Source organism: Rattus norvegicus, chromosome 16 (genome assembly GCF_021556685.1).
Source record: "Rattus norvegicus strain SHRSP/BbbUtx chromosome 16, alternate assembly SHRSP_T2T, whole genome shotgun sequence".
NCBI classification, from domain to species: domain Eukaryota; kingdom Metazoa; phylum Chordata; class Mammalia; order Rodentia; family Muridae; genus Rattus; species Rattus norvegicus.
The window spans coordinates 66,939,415-66,959,174 of record NC_141549.1 but is presented as its reverse complement, the minus strand read 5'-3'; the positions used below and the strand labels follow the sequence as shown (position 1 = coordinate 66,959,174).

At 40.0% G+C, this 19,760-nt stretch overlaps 2 protein-coding genes across 1 annotated transcript in view; both read right to left on the bottom strand.

The window, feature by feature from the left end:
• Positions 1–19,760, bottom strand: part of Erich1 (glutamate-rich 1) — a gene marked incomplete at its 5' end in the record, with an annotated part of 52,793,804 nt that overhangs the window by 16,705,189 nt on the left and 36,068,855 nt on the right.
• Positions 1–19,760, bottom strand: part of Wrn (WRN RecQ like helicase) — a gene marked incomplete in the record, with an annotated part of 134,549 nt that overhangs the window by 56,591 nt on the left and 58,198 nt on the right. Inside the window, 7 exon segments of the mRNA NM_001427071.1 lie at positions 675–862; positions 9,566–9,672; positions 13,978–14,060; positions 16,817–16,885; positions 17,532–17,640; positions 17,869–17,936; positions 19,359–19,434. Of these exon segments, the coding sequence (NP_001414000.1) occupies positions 675–862; positions 9,566–9,672; positions 13,978–14,060; positions 16,817–16,885; positions 17,532–17,640; positions 17,869–17,936; positions 19,359–19,434 (700 nt within the window).

Below are 19,760 nucleotides of genomic sequence, written 5' to 3'. Positions count from 1 at the left end.
TCCAACAGAGAGAGATCATCTAATCAGTAAGGCAGACAGAACGCATAAGAAGAGCTCGTGTCATTTGTTCATTTAGTTGTAAATTATTAAAAGCATATGTCCTATTCGAATAACTGTATCAGAAGAATTAGCTCTTGCCCACACCTCCTCCGCCCTTACAAAATACAAATGCTTCGAACACCATGCGAGAGTGGACCAGCAGAGGGTAAGGCCAGTGGTCAGAGAAAACTGGAGCAAAGCAATGGCTCCTGGCTGTGACAGGACCACTGCACTCATGGACTCCGAGTAGTTACGGCCGTCTGCACTAGATCAAGCCCCACGCCTGACCGAGGGATGCACTGTAGACAGCTGGTAGCTTCTGGGAGAGGAAGAGTAGCTTCCCCTAGCGGTACAGCTCCTGACTAGCTGTCCACACAGTCGTGGACTCCCTGTACCCAGAGCATATGGACAGCACACAGGAGAACTGGTGTGTTAGTTACGAATGAAAGATGGTGAAAAGCTGGGGCACAGTGCAGTGATAGAGTGGACCTGGGACAAGTTGCGAGGGTAACAAGGGGTGAATATGATCAAACTGCTCTATGAAATCCTAACGGAACTAATATACATCAAAAAAAGAGATAGAAAAAGTAAAATAACTCCTTTAAAAGTAACATCCTCTATTGTTCTACGTTCACCTTGTCTTTCGGACGAGAAATGGCTTTAGATCCTGAAGTATATTCCCTGTTTTCCGTTCAACTTCTAAGTAGAGATTGGGTCGGTCAAACCCAGTGCAGGTGATGTGAGGGTCTTTCAAGTTTAAGCACCGTATAATGTCTTCCCGGATGGAAGAGCTCGCGGTAGCAGAGAGGGCAATGACTGGAACCTGGGTGAAATACAATACAAACGGATTTTTAAAAGGCAGGAAGCTCATTGATTTTCACTGTCTTCTGACAAACTAACAGTCATGACCATATAGGAATTATGTCCAAGACACTCAGGCTATCGTTTTGGTTTGTTCGAACATTTACTTCCTTTTGTCACGTTGGGGAGGGAACCCAGGACCTTGGGCATGCTTAGTGCGTTCTCTACCAGCGAGCTGCATGCCCTAAGGAAAGAGAAAAATGTTTTTAAAAGAGAAAAGTTATCTTCTACTTAATTAATCAAACACTAAATCCGTAAGATTTCAATGTGATTTATCTTGTTCCACTAAATTAAAACTACTTATTAGCCATTTATATATTAGTTCTTATAGAGGCAGAGATTATATCTTTTTTTAATAATCTGCAACTCACAGTACATACGCTCTGGCAGGGTTATAAATTTAATAACCTAGCCACGTAAATCAATTCATCTTTTATTTCATTTTCATCATAATTATATTGGCACCTGGCTTTTCAGCTTTTCAGGTGTTGGAAGAGTCTTCCAACACCCTTGGCAACCTCTCTTTGGTCTTACTGAGCTCTCAATGCCATCCTGGATATACCAAATGCATACAAAGTGAGACACGTGTGACTACCTGAATCTTTAAGCAACCGACTCAAAGGCTGTTTCCTAGCAGTTCTCGAATGGGCAAGCAGCAGGGTCAGCAGGCACAATAAGTAGCAGGAAATACACAATTTCATTCGGAAATTCACGGTAGGCCAGCAAAGTAACTCCCATGTAATTGTTTCATATTTGTATCACTATTACAATGGGGATACACTCAACCATGGTACCATTTCATTATCAGAAAAAAAGGGTTGGGGATTTAGCTCAGTGGTAGAGCGCTTGCCTAGCAAGCACAAGGCCCTGGGTTCAGTCCTTAGCTCCGAGAAAAAAAAGAAAAGAAAAAAAGGCTGTCTTAAAATTTATTTCTAAGTCATTGGCTATTCTATCGCTAAGAATTCAATTTTTTAAAAATATTTTGTTACCTGTTACAGACAGAGGAAACAGCATCCTAATAAAATTATTCAAACATAATACTGTGACTACCTCATAAACTAATTAAAGCATTTATCTTCTATCTAATTATAAATGTGTATACAGTTTGCTATTTTGCAAAGAAATATGTATACAATTTGACTTAAATTAAAACAAAATACAGTCTCTTAGGGAATATGTATGACCAAAGTATATTATATACATTATGGAAACATAATAAAACTCATTATTTTAAACAATATAAATTAATAAAAATGAAAATGCCCAATATAAAATAAATATTACCAATAAAAATATAGATTCAGACAAAACTTCAAGCATTATTTAATTTTTGTTGGCTTAGAAAAATAAAGCTTATTTTCAGTCATATACAAAAAGGAACAGTTAAGGGGCTAAAAGCATGGCTCAGTGGGAAAATACTAGCCTGTCAAGGCTCTGGGTTTGGTCCTCGGCAGTAAATTAATTAAGAAACAGCTAGTGTTACAATTAAAATAACTTAATTAGATTAAAACTTATCCAAAGACATACAAAAATAAACCAATTCAATGAAACCAAGTAATTAGGATCATTTTTTTGTATTGTCTATTTTTAAATTTGTGAAACCACTTAAAAATGTAACTCCACATTAATCTTCTGGTTAATAATCAGACTGTTCTCTATGTTGGGAATGTATATTCAGTGATTAAGTCATGCAAAGCCCTGTTTTTGAAGAACTCAGATTCTCTAATCAAGCATTACAATGGTTGATTAGTGGTCGATATAAAATACTATAACAGATATAAAAGCCTGACAATAAGGACTCCTAGGTTAGAGGACCCTGTTGGGGTGGGAACACACTTCTGTGATCCCAGCACTCAGGAGAATGAAGAAAAGGAGAAAAGGGTTGGAGTTTGCCCCCCAGCTACACAGTGAAACCCTGTCTAAAAGAATCAAAAACTAAAAGTAAAAAACAAAAAAGAACACCAGTTATTAGATGTGGGACCGTGCTGTTTAACCCCTAAGTTGCTGTGTCTCACCTCCGTAAAATGGCTATATGTCAAGCCACAAATATCAAACGAGACAGAATATCAAAACATGCTAAGTGGGTTGGCACAGTTGGAAGCGTTTGTTATATAAACATAAAGACCTAAATTCACACACACACGCACACACGCACACACACACACACACACACACACACACACACACACACACATATATATGCGCCAGGGACCAGCCTTGGCTGAGGGCGGGTGGGGACCACAGATGAGTGGATACAAGAGCTGTGAAGGGAAGGAAGGATCAGACATGAGAGACAGGACAGAGAGGAAGCACATCTCACTATGGCTTTTCCTTCTCTGACAACTTCTGTCTCTTTCAAGCTTTACTTATACATAAAATCATTTCCTCAGAAATTGTATTCATTGATTATATATCTTTTCAAAATACATTTTCTTCTAAAGTCTTCCTTGACTACGTAAGAAGACTGAGAGAGCAACAAAGACAGCAAACAGTAATTTTTTTTAATTGGGAGGGGTTTTCTGACTAGACAAATCCTAACAGAGCTGTTAACACTCGCAAACAGCAATTTAACTAAAAATTAACATTACGATAAAATCAATTTTCTTTAAACTCAGTATCTTCTTCCCTCTGATTGGTGTCGTAAGCCTTGTGGTCACAGAAATGCTGGACAGGTTGCCTCTATTTGAATTTGATTCTGTTTCAGTTTGGCATAGGATTAACAGGTCACGGTTAGTTCCTACCACCTATTATATCCAAATATTGGCTTTCTATGAAAGTTCAATCTTCAACCCTCATTTAATTCTTCCTTCCCTTCCTCAGTATTTCCTTTATACTTGACATAAAACCGCTGTCCTTTTTCTTTGATTCTTAGAATATTGTGCAGCCCTTTGCTTTAGCAACAGTGTGGTGCCAGTATTACAAGCTGGCATTTCAAGTGTGTGTCACAACACCCAGACGTGTGTGTGCACATATGTATGTACATATGGCGGTGCCAAGGGTCCTGAAGGCGCTGTTTGACAAAGGTGGTGCTTGGACCCCCTGGACCGACCCTTCACTGCCCTGGTGGATATTTGCTGCTCACCTTTTGCTACACTTATGTTTCTCACTGTCAGAGGCCTGGCTCCGAAAGCTAGAGCGGGATAACAAAGAACTGATATAAAACAAGAATGGAATTAATGAAAGTTCCCTGGGAAAATTATGCAGAAAATTGAGTCTTCCTGAGAACTTATCAGTTAAATAAACATTCATATCACCAATGTGTGTTATTAGTAAGCACGAGATAGGGGATTTGAGAAGGGTTATTAAGGAAACTTTACTGATCAGAACTTTGCTTAAGCAAAGGGGCTGAACAAAATTTTAAGAATCAAAGGAAAAGGGTGGTGGTTTTATTCCAAATCTAAAAGAAATATAGAGGTCCCTGGGACTCCCTGGCCAGCCAGTCCATCCCACTTGGCTACCTCCAGGCCAGTGAAAGATCCTGTCTCTGGAAGACAATGTGGATTGTACCCGAGGAACAACACCCGAGAATGGCCTGTAGCCTTCATACGCACATGGACTCCACACATGTGTATCTGAACATGACATACATGAAATATGTACAAAAACATGCTAAGTGCTTAATGTTACTCAGAGTATAGAGCCAACACTTACAAAGGTTCCATTTTAACTGGTATAGCCACAAAATAATGGAGGAGATTCCTTTCTGCATGGAAATTTAAATGGTGGAAAATTTCAAATGCTAGCACATTCCCCACTGACTCTGACAAGAGCTCGACTTAAGAAAAAGTGAAATGAGAGTCAGAGCTACATGGTTGCCAGATCTTTTAGTAAAAACTTCCATTTTTCTTATAAGGTCCTCAGTCAAGCAGGCCGCTAGCAGGAAAAAAAAAATTGTAAACTCACTGCAACATTCCAAAGACACAGTAAGGAATATTGTTATTACAACTAAAAAGTAGAATAAAAAACAACAGTTATGAAAATTAATATGAATGGAACAGATCCCTCAGAAGTTTCCGCATTTTAAAATGTGAAAATATTAGTCAAGGACAATGCTTATAAGCAGCCCGTGAAGCAGTATGGAGAAATGGGGCCATATATCCTCATTTGACGGGCTCCTTCCAGGTCGTCTTTGCGGCTACAGCACAATTATAGTCTAGCCTGTTTAACTTTGAGAAGAGAATTGGTCACATGCTGAATTACACTGGTGTCTACTAATATCAAGTTCTTAGCACAAGGAATTTGCTCTTGTGCTAAATCAGGTTGGCCAGCCTTGATGTCCTTGGTAAGAGACATCAGTTGCTGACAAAGCAAGCCACAAAACCTAATAAATATAAATATAATGCAGATTAATCTTACGGCGCTGAACATTTAGGTGAATCTCAATTATACAATCCATGAAACAAAGGCTGAGAGAAAATATAACTATCCTTTTTCTAAACTGGATCCTGTAACTACTTTACTCTCTGCCTGATGCAATTTTAGTTAATCTCTTATTCTGGTTACTTGGTGTCTATCATTCTGATCTTCTCAATTGGTCCTTATGACAAATTAATAGGAAGAGTCTATATACCTCATGGTCTGGAAAATATGTCCCCCTGCTTATATACAAATTTGAAGGCTATGCAGAACGTTCCCCTGGCTGTTCCTTTTGTGATTCCTTCCAAATGGACTCTTCATGCTAATCATTTGGTGATTTTGAGCATTTTTAGCTTTGCTATACTAATTTGGTGTAGTGAATCCAACAGTAATCCCAGTATAACAGGATCAAAACGGTAAGATCAAGGTGACTAAGGAAACTAATATCCACCAGGTGGCGTTTCTTACCACCGCCTAACAGAGTCAGTCCTTAAAAACACAGGGGAAAAGGATCTTCAGCCACTGCTGGAGGAACAAACCTGCCAAGACTCGTAACTGTAGGAACATGCTGTTTCATCACTGGGAGAATTGGAAACGAGCTCATTATGTCCAGAGTTAGAGATAATAAAATATTTAATTCCACCTGAAGAGTATTCGAGGACCGCTTAAAATATTTAACACTCCCTTAGCACAATCCTAGAATCAAAGGCCTAAGCGAGGATTACAAAAGCAGCCTTCTTCGTTTCCAATCCCACAGCTCTCTGTCTCATTAAACCAGTGGGAGCCAGTCCTTCAGAGCAGTGCTCAGTGACTTGCCCTGTGGGAACAGTGACCTGCCCTGTGGGAACACCTTCATCTGCCCTGCCCCCCCATGTACGGACCCTGCTATAGGCGCTATTCGTCTTTCTGTATGGCCCGTGCCATTCCACGCATAATGTATAATTTATTTCTATTGCTTCTACTTTCCTGGATGCAGATCTCAACTCCTTCACTGGACTACGAGCTACCTAAGGGCAGAGAATATAACTTGTCTCTTTCAAGCCATTTGCATTGAAATCAGCACAGTGTACTGTGGTATAGCTATTTATTACCCAACTCGTTTATAACACCTATATAGGGAAGTTACTTCGCTAATCCCCAGCTTTCTGGCCAGAATTAATTGATTGATTCATGTAACTATTGAGCAACTGCCAGACACTACCCTGCTTCTATAAACCAAAAGGAAAAGAAAAGCTCCCTCTTGGTCTGGTTTAGATACAAATTGCCTCATCTGGGTGTGGAAGGGTGAATCTCCAGGTAATAGACCCAACCCCTGAGAGGTGATTGGATAATGAGGGCTATGAGCTCACCTGGTGGTTTAGTTCGGTGATGGATTCCATTAAGAATCTGATGCCGTCACTTTGTAATGACAGTGCAAGACGACACAGCACAAACCTCAGTGAGGTGTGGTAGCGTCAGTCCGTGCCTTCCTTGGGTGAATACGGCATACTGCACGGAAGACACAGAACCACAGGACAGATTCAGAAGGATCGCCTAGAACGCGCTATTGAAATCGACTGAAGATGGAAACCAAGAAGCTGCTGAAACAGCCCACAGGAAGGATGATGTAGGCTGGCACCATGGATGTGGCAGCGATCAAGACAGAAGCAATTAGCGTCTGTGTAGCCGTGGAAGATCACTCACAGGATTTCCTTACTGGTGAAATGTATGGTGCAGAGTGGTCAAGAGAAAAGCACTGCCAGGCAGAGTGGTACACACTTGCAACCCAGGCACTGGGGACACCGAGGCAGGGGAATCTCTTATTTAGTCATGGCTGCAGGGCAAAACTCTCTGGTGCTGCTATTAAAAAAGATGAGCGCGGGGTTGGGGATTTAGCTCAGTGGTAGAGCGCTTGCCTAGCAGGCGCAAGGCCCTGGGTTCGGTCCCCAGCTCCGAAAAAAAGAAAAAAGAAAAAAAAAAAAAAAAAGGTGAGCGAGTCTGAGGGAAAAGCGGAGAGTGTGGGGAGAACATCAGGAGTCAGTTTTGGATGGCGTAAGTTTGAGATACCTATTAGGAACCCAAGTAGCAAGCAAGCCCTTACGTTGCAATTACGTGTATACACGTAGCCTATAAATTTCCTATAATGTGTGTGATTTATATCCAATAAAACTGCTAAAACAAAATGTAGTGCTGGCAAGTAGGCAGGGGAACTCAGTCACCTCTTGGTGGTACAAATCCAAGTTGTAAATCTGTGCGTTCACCATAATTGGATGGTATTTGAGCACAGAAGAGAGAAAGTCCAAAGCAGTGTACCAGGGATCCCAACCTTAATAAAACATCAAGGTACAAAGGAACAGAAAGGAGGTGAGAAGGGCAGGCTGGGAAAGAAAGAAAACAAGGGAAACGTGCTGTCCTTTGACAACTGAAAAAATCTGATGGTATTAATGGCTGACTTAACGAACGGTGCTGAAGGTTAACTGAGATCAGAGTGTCTGACCCCAGGCCAGACACACATGTAGATCTCAAAGTACATTCGTTTGCTACTGTTGTTGACTTGTTTCCTTAATCACTGCTGAATCAAATCTTTATGAGACAACCCAAACAGAAAAAAGGTAATTTAAACATAGCAATTTGCTATTGATATGTAAGATTGATGATTGATGAAACTCAGTCAGACAATCTCACAGAAAGGATGAAAACTTTCAATGTTTTTCTTGGTTTAACCCATTTAACTGTGAAGATTGTGCACACTGTCTTTCTATCACCAGGACCTAAATATATAAATACAGGCCACTTCGTTAATTCAATCAAAATTAATACAGCAGACTAGAGATCAAAACAAACAAACAAAAACCCCCAAAACCAACAATAACAAAAACAACAACAAAAACAAAACCCAACAGGCTGCCACAAACACATTCAAAAGATTTTCAACAAAGAGTCAATAGCAATTAAGTAGATAAAAGCCCTCTTTTCACCCAGTTGTGGGGAGGGGTGGGCTTCCTGTGTCTTCTCTGTCTTATAGTGTGGGATCAGGCACCTGTCACTGTACTTGACTTCACAAAATGGTACTGCCAGTCTAGAGAGTAGCACTGGGGTCTTCCTAAAAATGAAACCAGCACGTCCCATAGGAACCAGAACCCACGATCCTGCCACTTATTTCAGAAAACTAAAAGTTATGTTCACAGGCCCTCTCCATCCACTACACACCCACCCCCTTATCTACTATGCACCCACCCCCTCCAACCACAGTGGCTTTTTCTAATTTCAGATTCCTGTAATCACCCACAGTCTGAATATACTAAATGAAAAATTATACAAAACAAAACAAAACATATGTTCCTTTATCTTTCCCCTAAGACAGGACAGCCTGAGGCTGTCCTGGCACTCACTCCATAAACCAGGCTCACAGAGATCCACCTACCCCCACCTTCTGAGTGCTGGGATTCAAGGTGTGCACCATCAGCCCCCTGCACTGTAGTCTCAATGATGTCACCCCATCCTCCCCTTGGTCCAGAGCATCCACACAACTCATGCTCTCCCCCATTAGCTATTCACTAACCATCTCGGTTACCAGACACACAGTCAAGCTAGGAAGTGCTTGGGGTTGGGTGCTGCAAACCCTGCTTACTCAAGATCCACAGGGTCAGGGATAAGGACTGTGGTCGCTTTTGTTAGTATACTGTCATAGATATTCATGCTAAAAACTCTTCCCCTGTGCACAATTTACACTGAAGGGGTGTTTCCAGGCATCCATGGGTTCTTGGAACTGTATCCCCTGTCACTAAGGAATGGTAACTGCCATTTTTAACTGGTATATTCAATACTTGTTTTCCAGCTCTTGTCTCAGGGAAGAGCATCCAACCTGTGCCCTGACAGTAGGAATGTGACACGAGACAAAGCTGCACACAAACTTAAAACACTGAGACATCTTTGTGATGTTTTTGAGTAACACAATTTTATGGTTCTTGAGTGTGAACCTTGTAGATGACACCGGAGTAGCTCAATGTCAAACGTTGGACGTTCCTGTTATTAATAATAATTAATGATAATTATTATGCCTTAATAAGCTACATGCCAACTTCAAAAGGAAGCCAACAATAGCATTTTAAAAACTAAATAAGCCCCCCTTGCTCACATCTGATACCCTTCCCTTTTATAGAGAAGTCTTGAGCTGTCTGGACGTGACCCCGTCCTGGAAAGTACTTGACGAAAATGCCACTTCGAGACACTGAAGTGGGGTTGGGGGTTTAGCCTGGTGGCAGAAACACTGGGGTCAATCCTCAGCTGGGATGGGTGGGGCGGGGGCACCAGATCTGGCAAAGCTTACCAGTGGGAGTGCTGTCTTCAGAGAGCCCAGAGTCCTGAATGAACTTCTAAAGTCGTGACCCCACTCAGAAATGCAGTGAGCCTCATCCACAGCAATGAGTGTGATACCTACATGAGAGAAAATATGCAGGGAAAACTAAGGTTCAAAAGGAAAAATGCCATTTAAGTCAATATTGTTTTGTTCCTATTAGAATGTATGCCTTACAAAAAGTACAAGCCATATCGGAGTATCTGGTTCAAACATACACGTCCATAAGAGGCATAAATAACACCAGATAACATCAAATCTCATAAGTCAGAATAGGAGGCAAGACAAGAAATGAATAGAAGAGGTTTAGCATAAAGGAAATATTTACATCGTAATTCAAACAACACGCTCACCTTTCATCACTCCTCCTCAAAGACATAAATTGCTTACTATTACTTTGTCCCAAAATTATCACTTATAAAACATCTGCAATGATGTCCCTTCAAAAGAGCTGTTCTATTTCTTTTTGGCAATAGCGTTAATCTTATCTCATAGATTAGCTATCCACGGAGACAAACAGTCAGCACATTTGTACTGAGATGAAGCACACCATTATCCACGACCGAGCACATATCCTATTGCAGGAAGCCCCTCTGAAATGCCAATAACTGAAGACAAGATGACGCGCACATTGTCTGACATGAAACGGTTTGGGGAGAACTGATTCCCGCCCTGTGCAAAGGAGGTAGGAAAAAGCGACATCGCCCTCCACTCTGCCCCACGCCATACACTAAAACAAGATCAATGGTGTCTTAATGCATTTTAAAGGGTTTCGTTACATAATTACCTATCAAAACATCTTCAGACATTTCAAAGGACTGACTGCTGATGCCTTTACCCTTATCAAATTAATACTTTTAAGAGGAAAATAGCTTTTGTTATTTGCTAATGTATTCTACCAGAGGGGTGATTTAAAACACGTGCTGCGGAATTAGATTCCCTGTGTACAAAGCCGTGAGCAAGTTACAAATCTTTTCAGTTCTCAGTTTCCTCAAAACTACAACGAGGAGCTCATGAGAAGGCTCAAGGGGTAAAAGTGTGAGCACCTGAGTTCAACCCTCAGAAACCACAGAGAGAACTGACTCCACTTTTATCTGACCTCTACAAACACACTGTGGTATTACACACACACACACACACATACAATGACCACCACCGTCATAACAACCATCACCACAACACCAGCACCAGCACCAGCAGCACTGTAAGTAAAAATAATACACAGTAGGTAGTAATAGCACCTGACACTTCTTACTACTCTACGGTTAAATTAGAACACTCACATAAAATACTCAGGTAAGGCCTGGTACCCAAAAAGACCTTAATAAAGCATATGTCAATTGTTATTACTACATGGCCATTATGATTTAAAGCCCTTGTAGCACATGCATGTAATTCCAGGACGAGGAATTCTTGAGCCATGAAGAAAGTTCAAGACTTGACTGAACTATAGGAGGCCCTATCTAAATCAGAAAATTAAATCAAAGCTTTCCCAGATAACCAAAATACACTTGACCTCAAGGATCTCACAATTCAGAAGAGGAAACTAAAGAGACAAGGGGAAGTCATTGAGATTATGCGCTATAACGACATCTTCAGACTACGAGAAGGAAAAGCAAAGAAGCCAAAGTTGACTTTAAACCACTGAGTGAGTGGGGAAACTCCGGTGTCATTCGTACATGTACTCTGAATGTAGAAATTAAAAAGGCTAGATTCTAAGTGAAAGGAGTTAGAAGCCTTCAGCTGCAGGTCTGACGAGCAGTTTGTAGAGTTGAACTCTGACCTGTACACTTAGTTCAGACACGCCACTTTGAATGTCAAAGTTCAAATGTCTTCCCAGGTCCTGTACATATTTCATTTAGGCATCTGTCATTCAAGTCTCGTTCCCAAAGTTAAAAGACAATTACAACTGCACCTGGGAAGGTACCTCCATATAAAACTATGCTTGCTGTTACTGTTAGAGATCCAGACTCCTTAAAGAAATGTAACATTTACCAAAAAATGACAAATCTGATTAGTTAAATGTCAGAGTACTGTACAAATACCATCCTGAGGACATTCATTTTTGTAGGCATTTTACAGTTCCCTGCAAACAAAAGCCAGTGGGAAATATTTAAAAAATAATTTTCATTTTGCTTATCCCTTTTTCTAAATCACCCAGAGAAAATATTTTCACCTATTAAAAACAAATAATTCTGCTCTAGGGATGAAAAAACTTATACATGTTATCTGGTTTTGTTTGCTTGCTTGTGTGTATGTTTTTTAAAGCAGAAGGAAGGTCAGACTATCTGATCTTCCTGAATCATCCTAAACTGATTCAGAAGGAAGGAGGGAGGGAGGGAGGGAGGGAGGGAGGGAGGGAGGGAGGGAGGGAGGAAGGAGAATAAAGTAAACCACAATAAACAAAACATACAATGATGTCTGGGGGGAGCAAGAGGAAGTGGGTAAAACCACTTCCCTTCAGACCTAATAGCAAGCTGAATGCCTGGAACCCACGTAGTTGGAGGAGAAGACCATCTCCCCTTCTCCTTTAAGCCATCCTCTGACCTCTACACCAACACACAGAGTAAAACTAAAAGTAAATTAAACTGAATGAGGTTTGAACTCAGGCCTGGCCCATGCGAGGCAAACACAATCATTGAACTACTTCAGCTCTGCAGTCGTGACCATTTACCTCGTAAAGAGAGACAATTACTTGTCAAAAGCTTTTAATGTTTACTTACAGTAGTTATTAATTTAACATCCTTCTAAAATAAAACAAATAAACACTAAAGGTGGAATAAAATATAGTCAGAATAGAGAGTTACTGATACCCAGTTTTTAAGATATAAACATGAAATTGATCTACGAGGTACTTGGGCTTAACCCATAGTGAAAATGCTTGAAGGAACTCCTTCCAGAAATTACAAGAATGCACATTAAACTTGCTTTTCATTATAGGCAAAAACATGCCAATGAGAGCTAACGGAGAGCTTTGAGTGAAATGTTTCAGCGAAGCCTCTGTTGTGTTTGGGTTAATGAGTAGAGGTTAAGAAGTTGTTTTTTGAGATTTTTGAACCTTGAGGAAAGGCTGTCTCCGGCCAAGTCTGTACTCAGTGCTAAGAGAACTTGTAGCTGAATAAACCTTGGTCCCAAGACGCTCCTGGCAACCTGGAGTTCTTACCTTTGATTATGCATAGCCATGGTGAAAGGGACTGAGGTTTGTTTAGTCTGTCTGCTCTCTTGAGCAGCAACAAGATAACTGTGGTGGTTGAAACCTTTCCCAGCCCCCAATTAACCTTGAATAATGTCTGAATAAAGTAACTGGTGTGAGTCTTCCCAAGAAGGCCAAACCCCTCTGCTCCTTCCCAAGATGATGGCTTAGCATCTTGGTGAGCTTCTCTCTCTACTGTGGCACCTGCGAGCAGCACCCACCAATACAAGCTGATGAACAGCCCGTGGAGGAATGCTGCTTACTAGCTTGCTCCCTGTGGGTTGTTCAGCCCGTTTTGTTACAGCACCCAAGACCGCCAGATCAGGGAGAGAACCATCCACAATGGTTCATCAATCCCTAACTGAAAAAATGTTCTACAGGCTTGCCTTCATCTCGGCCTTATAGAGACATTTTCTTAACTGAGGTCCCCTCCTCTCTGACGACCCTAGCTTATATCGAGTCAACATTCAACTAGCCAGTCCAGTTACAATACTGATAAGTGAACCTATGTGAAATTACTTAACACCTAGTTCTTAAAAAAACAGCCCTACAAATTGGGAAAACAATTTAATCTGATAGGTTGGATAATTCAAATGAAGTTTTCGAGTGTGGATGGCATTTGTTTCCTTTGGAGCTCTTAGCTGAATCTGACCACACCTCCACCACCAAAAACAACAACAACAACAACAACAATAAAAACAATGTTTCAACATGAACACCATCAGAGCATTTGACTAATCTTATATTTAGATTGTCTAGGAAGTAAGCTGTTTCAACAGCATTATTCTAAAGTGTGGAGGGTGATTATTATGAACCAGAGTGGGGAACCACTACACTGATTTCTTTTAGACTCAGAATATGAAACAAGACAAATCCCAGACTCTAGGAGTCGGCGATCAGTCAACTGCACAGAACAGACAACTGTGAACACAGTAAGAGCAGAGAAATCTCAAAAGAGTTGACAGCGTGACAGGGATGCACGCGCTTGTATAAAAATGTAACATTAACCCTGGAGTCCCACCTCCATGGAATGAGGAACTATCCGGTATTACAAAGTGGGACAAACATCAAATTGGTCAGAGATTTCCTAGAGGAGCAAATGTTTGAAATAAGCCTTTAACAAAATTGGAATCTAGTCTCCAACCATGCCTGGGTTACTTTGTACTCACCAAAGTCCTATTTCATTACTTACCAATATTAGAGTCAAGTTGCTGGAGTAGGTCCAAGTTACCAGAACAGAACTCTGGAGTTATGTAGATGATCCTATATCTGCCTCTGTAAAGACAAATAAAACAGAAACAGAAATTGAAATAGAGAAAAAAAAAAAGGCAGCCAATGAGTAACAACATCATACTGATTCTAAAAACCAAAAGAATGTTATGCATACATATTCAGATTTTCACTAAATCAAGGTAAAATATAGCGATCCCTATCATGGGGCATCCAACACTAAGCTGGAATTATGAGCCAAATTATGGTTTCTAACAGTCCAGTCCCAAAACAAAATACCCAAGTTAAACGATCAAGACTTTATAAACTTTGCCTATTATCCAAAACCAATGTACCTCATGTGAGAACTAAAACCCAGACTCCGTGTTCTCTGTGGGATCCTCTCTTACAATCCCAGCTATTCTATGTACTCTGCCAACGACGACGACACTCAGTCGAAGGCAGCCCCTCGTAGGATATGATGGCCTGCTTGAGATCAACCATTCAGCACATGTCACGGGGGAAGCAGAGCTGCTTCCTCTACTTGGTGACGGACCTCTTCAGAGAGAAAACGTCACAAGAGAACACACATCCAGGAAGGTCTCCTGGACTCCTCATGCCCAGTTTTCTCAGCAGGAGCCATGTGAGACTCCTTTATCCTTAAGATAAAACTCACTCGTTGCTTAAATTATTATTGTATTTGTATTATCAATTTGGATTGCATTACCTTATTGTATTATATTTTGAATTATGTTATATATGCATATTATATATCATATATACATACGTATTATTTATATGTATGATAATTCATATTATATTGTTAGTTTGTTATTATGACAATTTTAATAAAAGAGGCTAGAAATTACTTATGATATGTCTCTACCGTATAAAAAAGAGATCAAATTAAACTTAATTTTCAATATAAAAAGTTCTTTAAGTTTTTAATTCATTCATTCCACAAATATTTTAGTATCTATTACACACTAACCATTATTAGGTATACAATACATTTTACTTTATCTCCAGGAAATATAGTTTTCTAATTATTGTAAGAAACAAAAAAATACAGTGGTAGAGCGCTTGCCTGGCAAGTGCAAGGCCCTGGGTTCGGTCCTCAGCTCCAAAAAAAAAAAAAAAAAAAAAAAAAAAAAAAAAGAAATCTGACATTACTCTACCCAGGTTTGGACTCAGTTCTCCTTCTAGGAAACTGATCTGAGACGAGGCAGTTAACTCCAGTTTAGCCCAGGTACTTAAAAATTAGCTGTTTCCTTATAGAGACAGACTCAGGACATCTCAGTTAAAAAGTGGGCATTGGAACCTTCATGGAACCAAAGAGCAGTCAGGAAGTCTAACTCAACCCTGAAAACAAAGAGCACAACCAGAGGGCTTGTAATCCAGACTTCCAGGCTTTTACTGTAGCCAGGCAAGACAGACAGGCAGATCCACAGAAGCAGATCTCAGCAAGTAGTCGGCACATGCCTACTCAGCTCGTTATTTGAGAAAGGCACAAAGGCAATCCAGTGGAGAAGAGACAACTGGAAAGCCTTATAAGGAAAAAGAAAAAACACCAATACATCACACAATATAAAAGTGTTTGCTAAAAGTAAATTATACAGCCAAACATAAAATTGTGAAATGTTTAAAGGAAAACATGCCAACTTTATAACCCAAATCTCTAAGAACAAACTAGCAACTAGACTTTATCAAACTGAAAAACTACTACTCCTCAAAAGAATTACTAAAAGAGGAAGAAAGGCCATACACTAGCAAAGCATCTGCAAAGTACATATAAATATGAGATTTCTGTCTACAATATAGAAATTGCCACCAAAACAGAATTAAAAAAACGAAAGTGTCAAGAGATTGGAACAGACACTACCACAAAGATAAACACACAGCAGTAAGGGTAAGATGCTCAACGTAATCGGTCCCTGGCAAAAGACAATTGAAAGTACAATGAGATTCATTCAGAGTGGCCAAAGCCAATGGTGGGCTAAGAAATGGCAGGGGTGGTGCTGAGCAATGGGACTCTGCCCCCGCCTCTTCTTCCCTCCCTCCCTCTTTCTCTCTCTCTTATACTCGAGCACACACACACACACACACACACACACACACACACACACACACGGTGCTGGGGATGAGAGATGGTGGAAGCGCTCTCAAAATGATTGACAGTTTCCTAAAAAGTTAAACATGAAATGAAACACCCAACGGAACTGAAAACATAAACTCAAACTGAAACTTGTAATATGAAGGTTCAGTACACTCCTGATATTACAAACTCTAAATAGGAAATCCTCAAATGCTCATCACGTACCAGATAAACAAAGTGTGGAATGTCTACACAATGAGAAATTCAGTTAAGAAAAAATTAATGAGGCCCTAGTCCTACGCAAAGATATGTAGGCAAAAGATGGACGCAAAGAGCAGAAGCATTCTTCTCAGGAGACAAGAACACTCATTGGTTATCCAGTATTGAATGGTCAGCCCTGGACACAGGCACACTAGGAACAACGTGCAAACTGAGCAGATTGCACGTGGTAATCACACGTGGTAATACATATCTATCTACATATGTCCTTGTAATGACAATTAGTGGGAAAAAACTCATGAGTCTAAGAAAGAACAAGGAAGAAGGTTTGGCAAAGTTTGGAAGGAAGAAAGAAAAGGGAGAAATGGAACTATGTTATAATTTCAAAAGCAAAGCTTTTGAAAGTATGTTTTTAAATATGGACAATTTACTCATACAATAAATAAAAATATATACAAAATTCTTTTACTTTATATACATATTACATCATCATGTGACAATTACTCACAATTTAATATCTCCTAGAATATTTTTTGGTTGTGCTGATCCAAGTAAACAGGCTGGAATGTTGGACATTCTGTAAGAGACAAATGCTCTACATGAATACACACATTAAACATATTAACTTCACTCTCAAAAAGATTCACAGTATACACTTCTCGTCTTCCTAATGTTCTTTCTTTTGTGTCTTGCTAACTTGACACATTCCTTATAAAACATAAAATTGTTTTATGTTTTATAAGGAGCCCAGACAGCAGAACAAAAAAGAATTTTGAGACAGCTAACCAGCATAAAGCCATCAGTCCTTTTAAAACCTGACCAGGGAAATCAGGTAGCCTTGAACTAGAGAACTCAAGGATGAATGCAAACTCTTCCGCTAACGCTTCTTTTGCTACTAAGAAGTCCAGTCAGGATGGTAGTACATGCTCTGTAAGCCCCAGGGCAAGGCAAGAAGACAGAGTGACACCATCCTGTATATACAGCAAGACCCTATCTCAAAAAATAAAGATAAAGAAGATCAAGCCACTTCCCAAGACATGATCCTGTGAACGGGACTCACGTTTATCACCTGGCATTTCTAGAACAGAGGGGGACACCTGGGTGGTGGGGCACTGGACTGAGGGAGAAGAGACCAGCGAGGCCTGTAGTAAGACCCTGTCTTGACATGTTCTCTCCACTTTGCTTATCAAAGGCAATGATGTAACAATAAAAGCACTACTCACTCAAGCTGGAGGACCTGGTCTTCCATTAAGGAGATAAGGGGCGAAATGACAATGCCGATCTTGCCTGTATAAACGGGCGGATACTGGAAGCACAGACTCTTTCCGTATCCTTGAATAAAAGTAACACACAAAAAAATTAAAAGAAACACTTCATGCCTTACTTCCTTCTTACCGTGTGCTGTGTAGCAGAGTAAGTGGGCTTTACGGTAATTCATGCATAAGTTTGAAAGCTTTGCCCCATCGCTCCTTCCTGTATTTTAACTTTGTGAAAGATCAAGCACTTTAAACCCTTCATGACTTTTAAATGATTAAATTATTTACTTTAAGTATAACTTACCAGTTGCCATGACGACAACATTATCTCTTCTTTCTTCTAATACTGAATGGATGACTTTCCACTGGACCCTGGAAAGTACAAAAATGTTTTATCAATAGTATCCAGTGCACAGGTTCAAATCTATTTAGGTTCTGCTCTCCGATAAATTCCTTCAGAATTTTTGAAGCTTCCTATAGAAATATATGCAAGTCCTAGAACTTTGAGAGAAAAAAACTTGATCATTTGATTACCTTCTCATTCAGACTGACTGAATAACCATGAGTTTCCATATAGTATGTGTATTTAATTTTATTACACATATCTAAAGTATAAAATAAATGTCCAGCTTTGTGCTATAGACCAAAGAGTCAGTATCTTAAATAAGTAAGATGAATGTTGTAGGTTTGAAACGAGACCTATGTAAAGTGATGGTTCAAGGAGGAATCAACTGGAGATGAGATCCTCAGCTTATACAGATGACAGTCTATCCTTATTTGAATGCTGTCTACATCAGCATGCTGCGTTAACAGAATTTACTTCTCTATACATCTATCTGTGCTCATCTGTACATAGGCTATGGTTTATTAAAAGAAGGAAAAAAAAGGTTCAATGGAATCTATTTTAAAATCTCAAAATTGGGAAAACCCTGTTTAGATTTTTACTTTCTTACTGGTCTTATTCAAGTGTACTTGTTCCTAATCAAATTTGTGTTCATCTCATTGTTTCTAATTATTGGGGTGCCCTGGTGATAGTCTGAATGAAAATGCTCCCCATAGGCTCACAAGGAGTGGCAGTATCTGAGCAGATTAGGAGGTGTGGCCTTGTTGGGCTAGGTATGGCCTTGTTGGAGGAAGTGTGTCACTGGAGGTGAGCTTCGAGGTTTCAGAAGCTCAAGCCATGACCAGTGTCTCACGCTCTCTTCCTGCTGCCTGCCAATCAAGGTGTAGAACTCTCGGCTCTGTCTCCAGCACCATGTCTGCCTGCAGGCTGCTATGCCTTCTGCCATGATGACAATGGATTGAACCTCTGAACCAGCAAGCCAGCCCCAATGAAATGTTTTCTTTTGTAAGAGTTGCTGTGGTCGTGTTGTCCCTTCACAGCAACAGAACACTGACTAAGACAGCCCTTTAGGTGTAAATAGAGTTTGAGATATTAAAACAGTAAACCATCAGCTTCTCAAACTGTTTTCTCAGAGAATCACAACAGTGTGCCTTGGGACACCCACAGAAAACAGGCAGGGAAGCATCTTTCCTCTAATTTCATACTCAATAAGAGATAGCTCGGCAGTGAGAGAGTTTTTACATAGAACCACCCAGTTAAAGAAAAAGAACTGCTTCCATCCCTATTAAAAGGACAAAGAAACTTATATAATTAATACTTCAAATAATTTCCCAGTTGCATATGATATAAATCTGGCATGTATGACTACAGTAAAATTAGGCTGCTGCTGTTAGGACATGGGAATGGGTTATTTGTAAGTACATAATATAATTAATTAAGATCACACTCACGGTTTAAAACTGCAGTGGCCGAAATAAGTCTTGAGGCAATTAATTTGCTTTGCATTGGGTTCTGGCAATAAATGGTCTTAAAAATAAATAAAATGACAAATTGACATTTATGTTCAAAAACAACCATACTATGTAAGAGAAGGAAAATGGCATTTGCTTGACTTCTCATAAAGAACAGAGTGATGGGTAACATGCCACTGTCTCCATTCTAGTCACACTGGGCTCTGAGATAACTAATGTGACACCAGGCAAATCCTCGATCACCACTAATGTCCTAGAACTGTCCTCGTGCTTCACACTTCAGCAATAATGGAAAAACGAGCATTTTATAATCAGGAAACGTGCACAAGCTAAAATCCAGAATGAAGCGAACCAAAGCAAGCAAGAGAAATGCTGATAAAA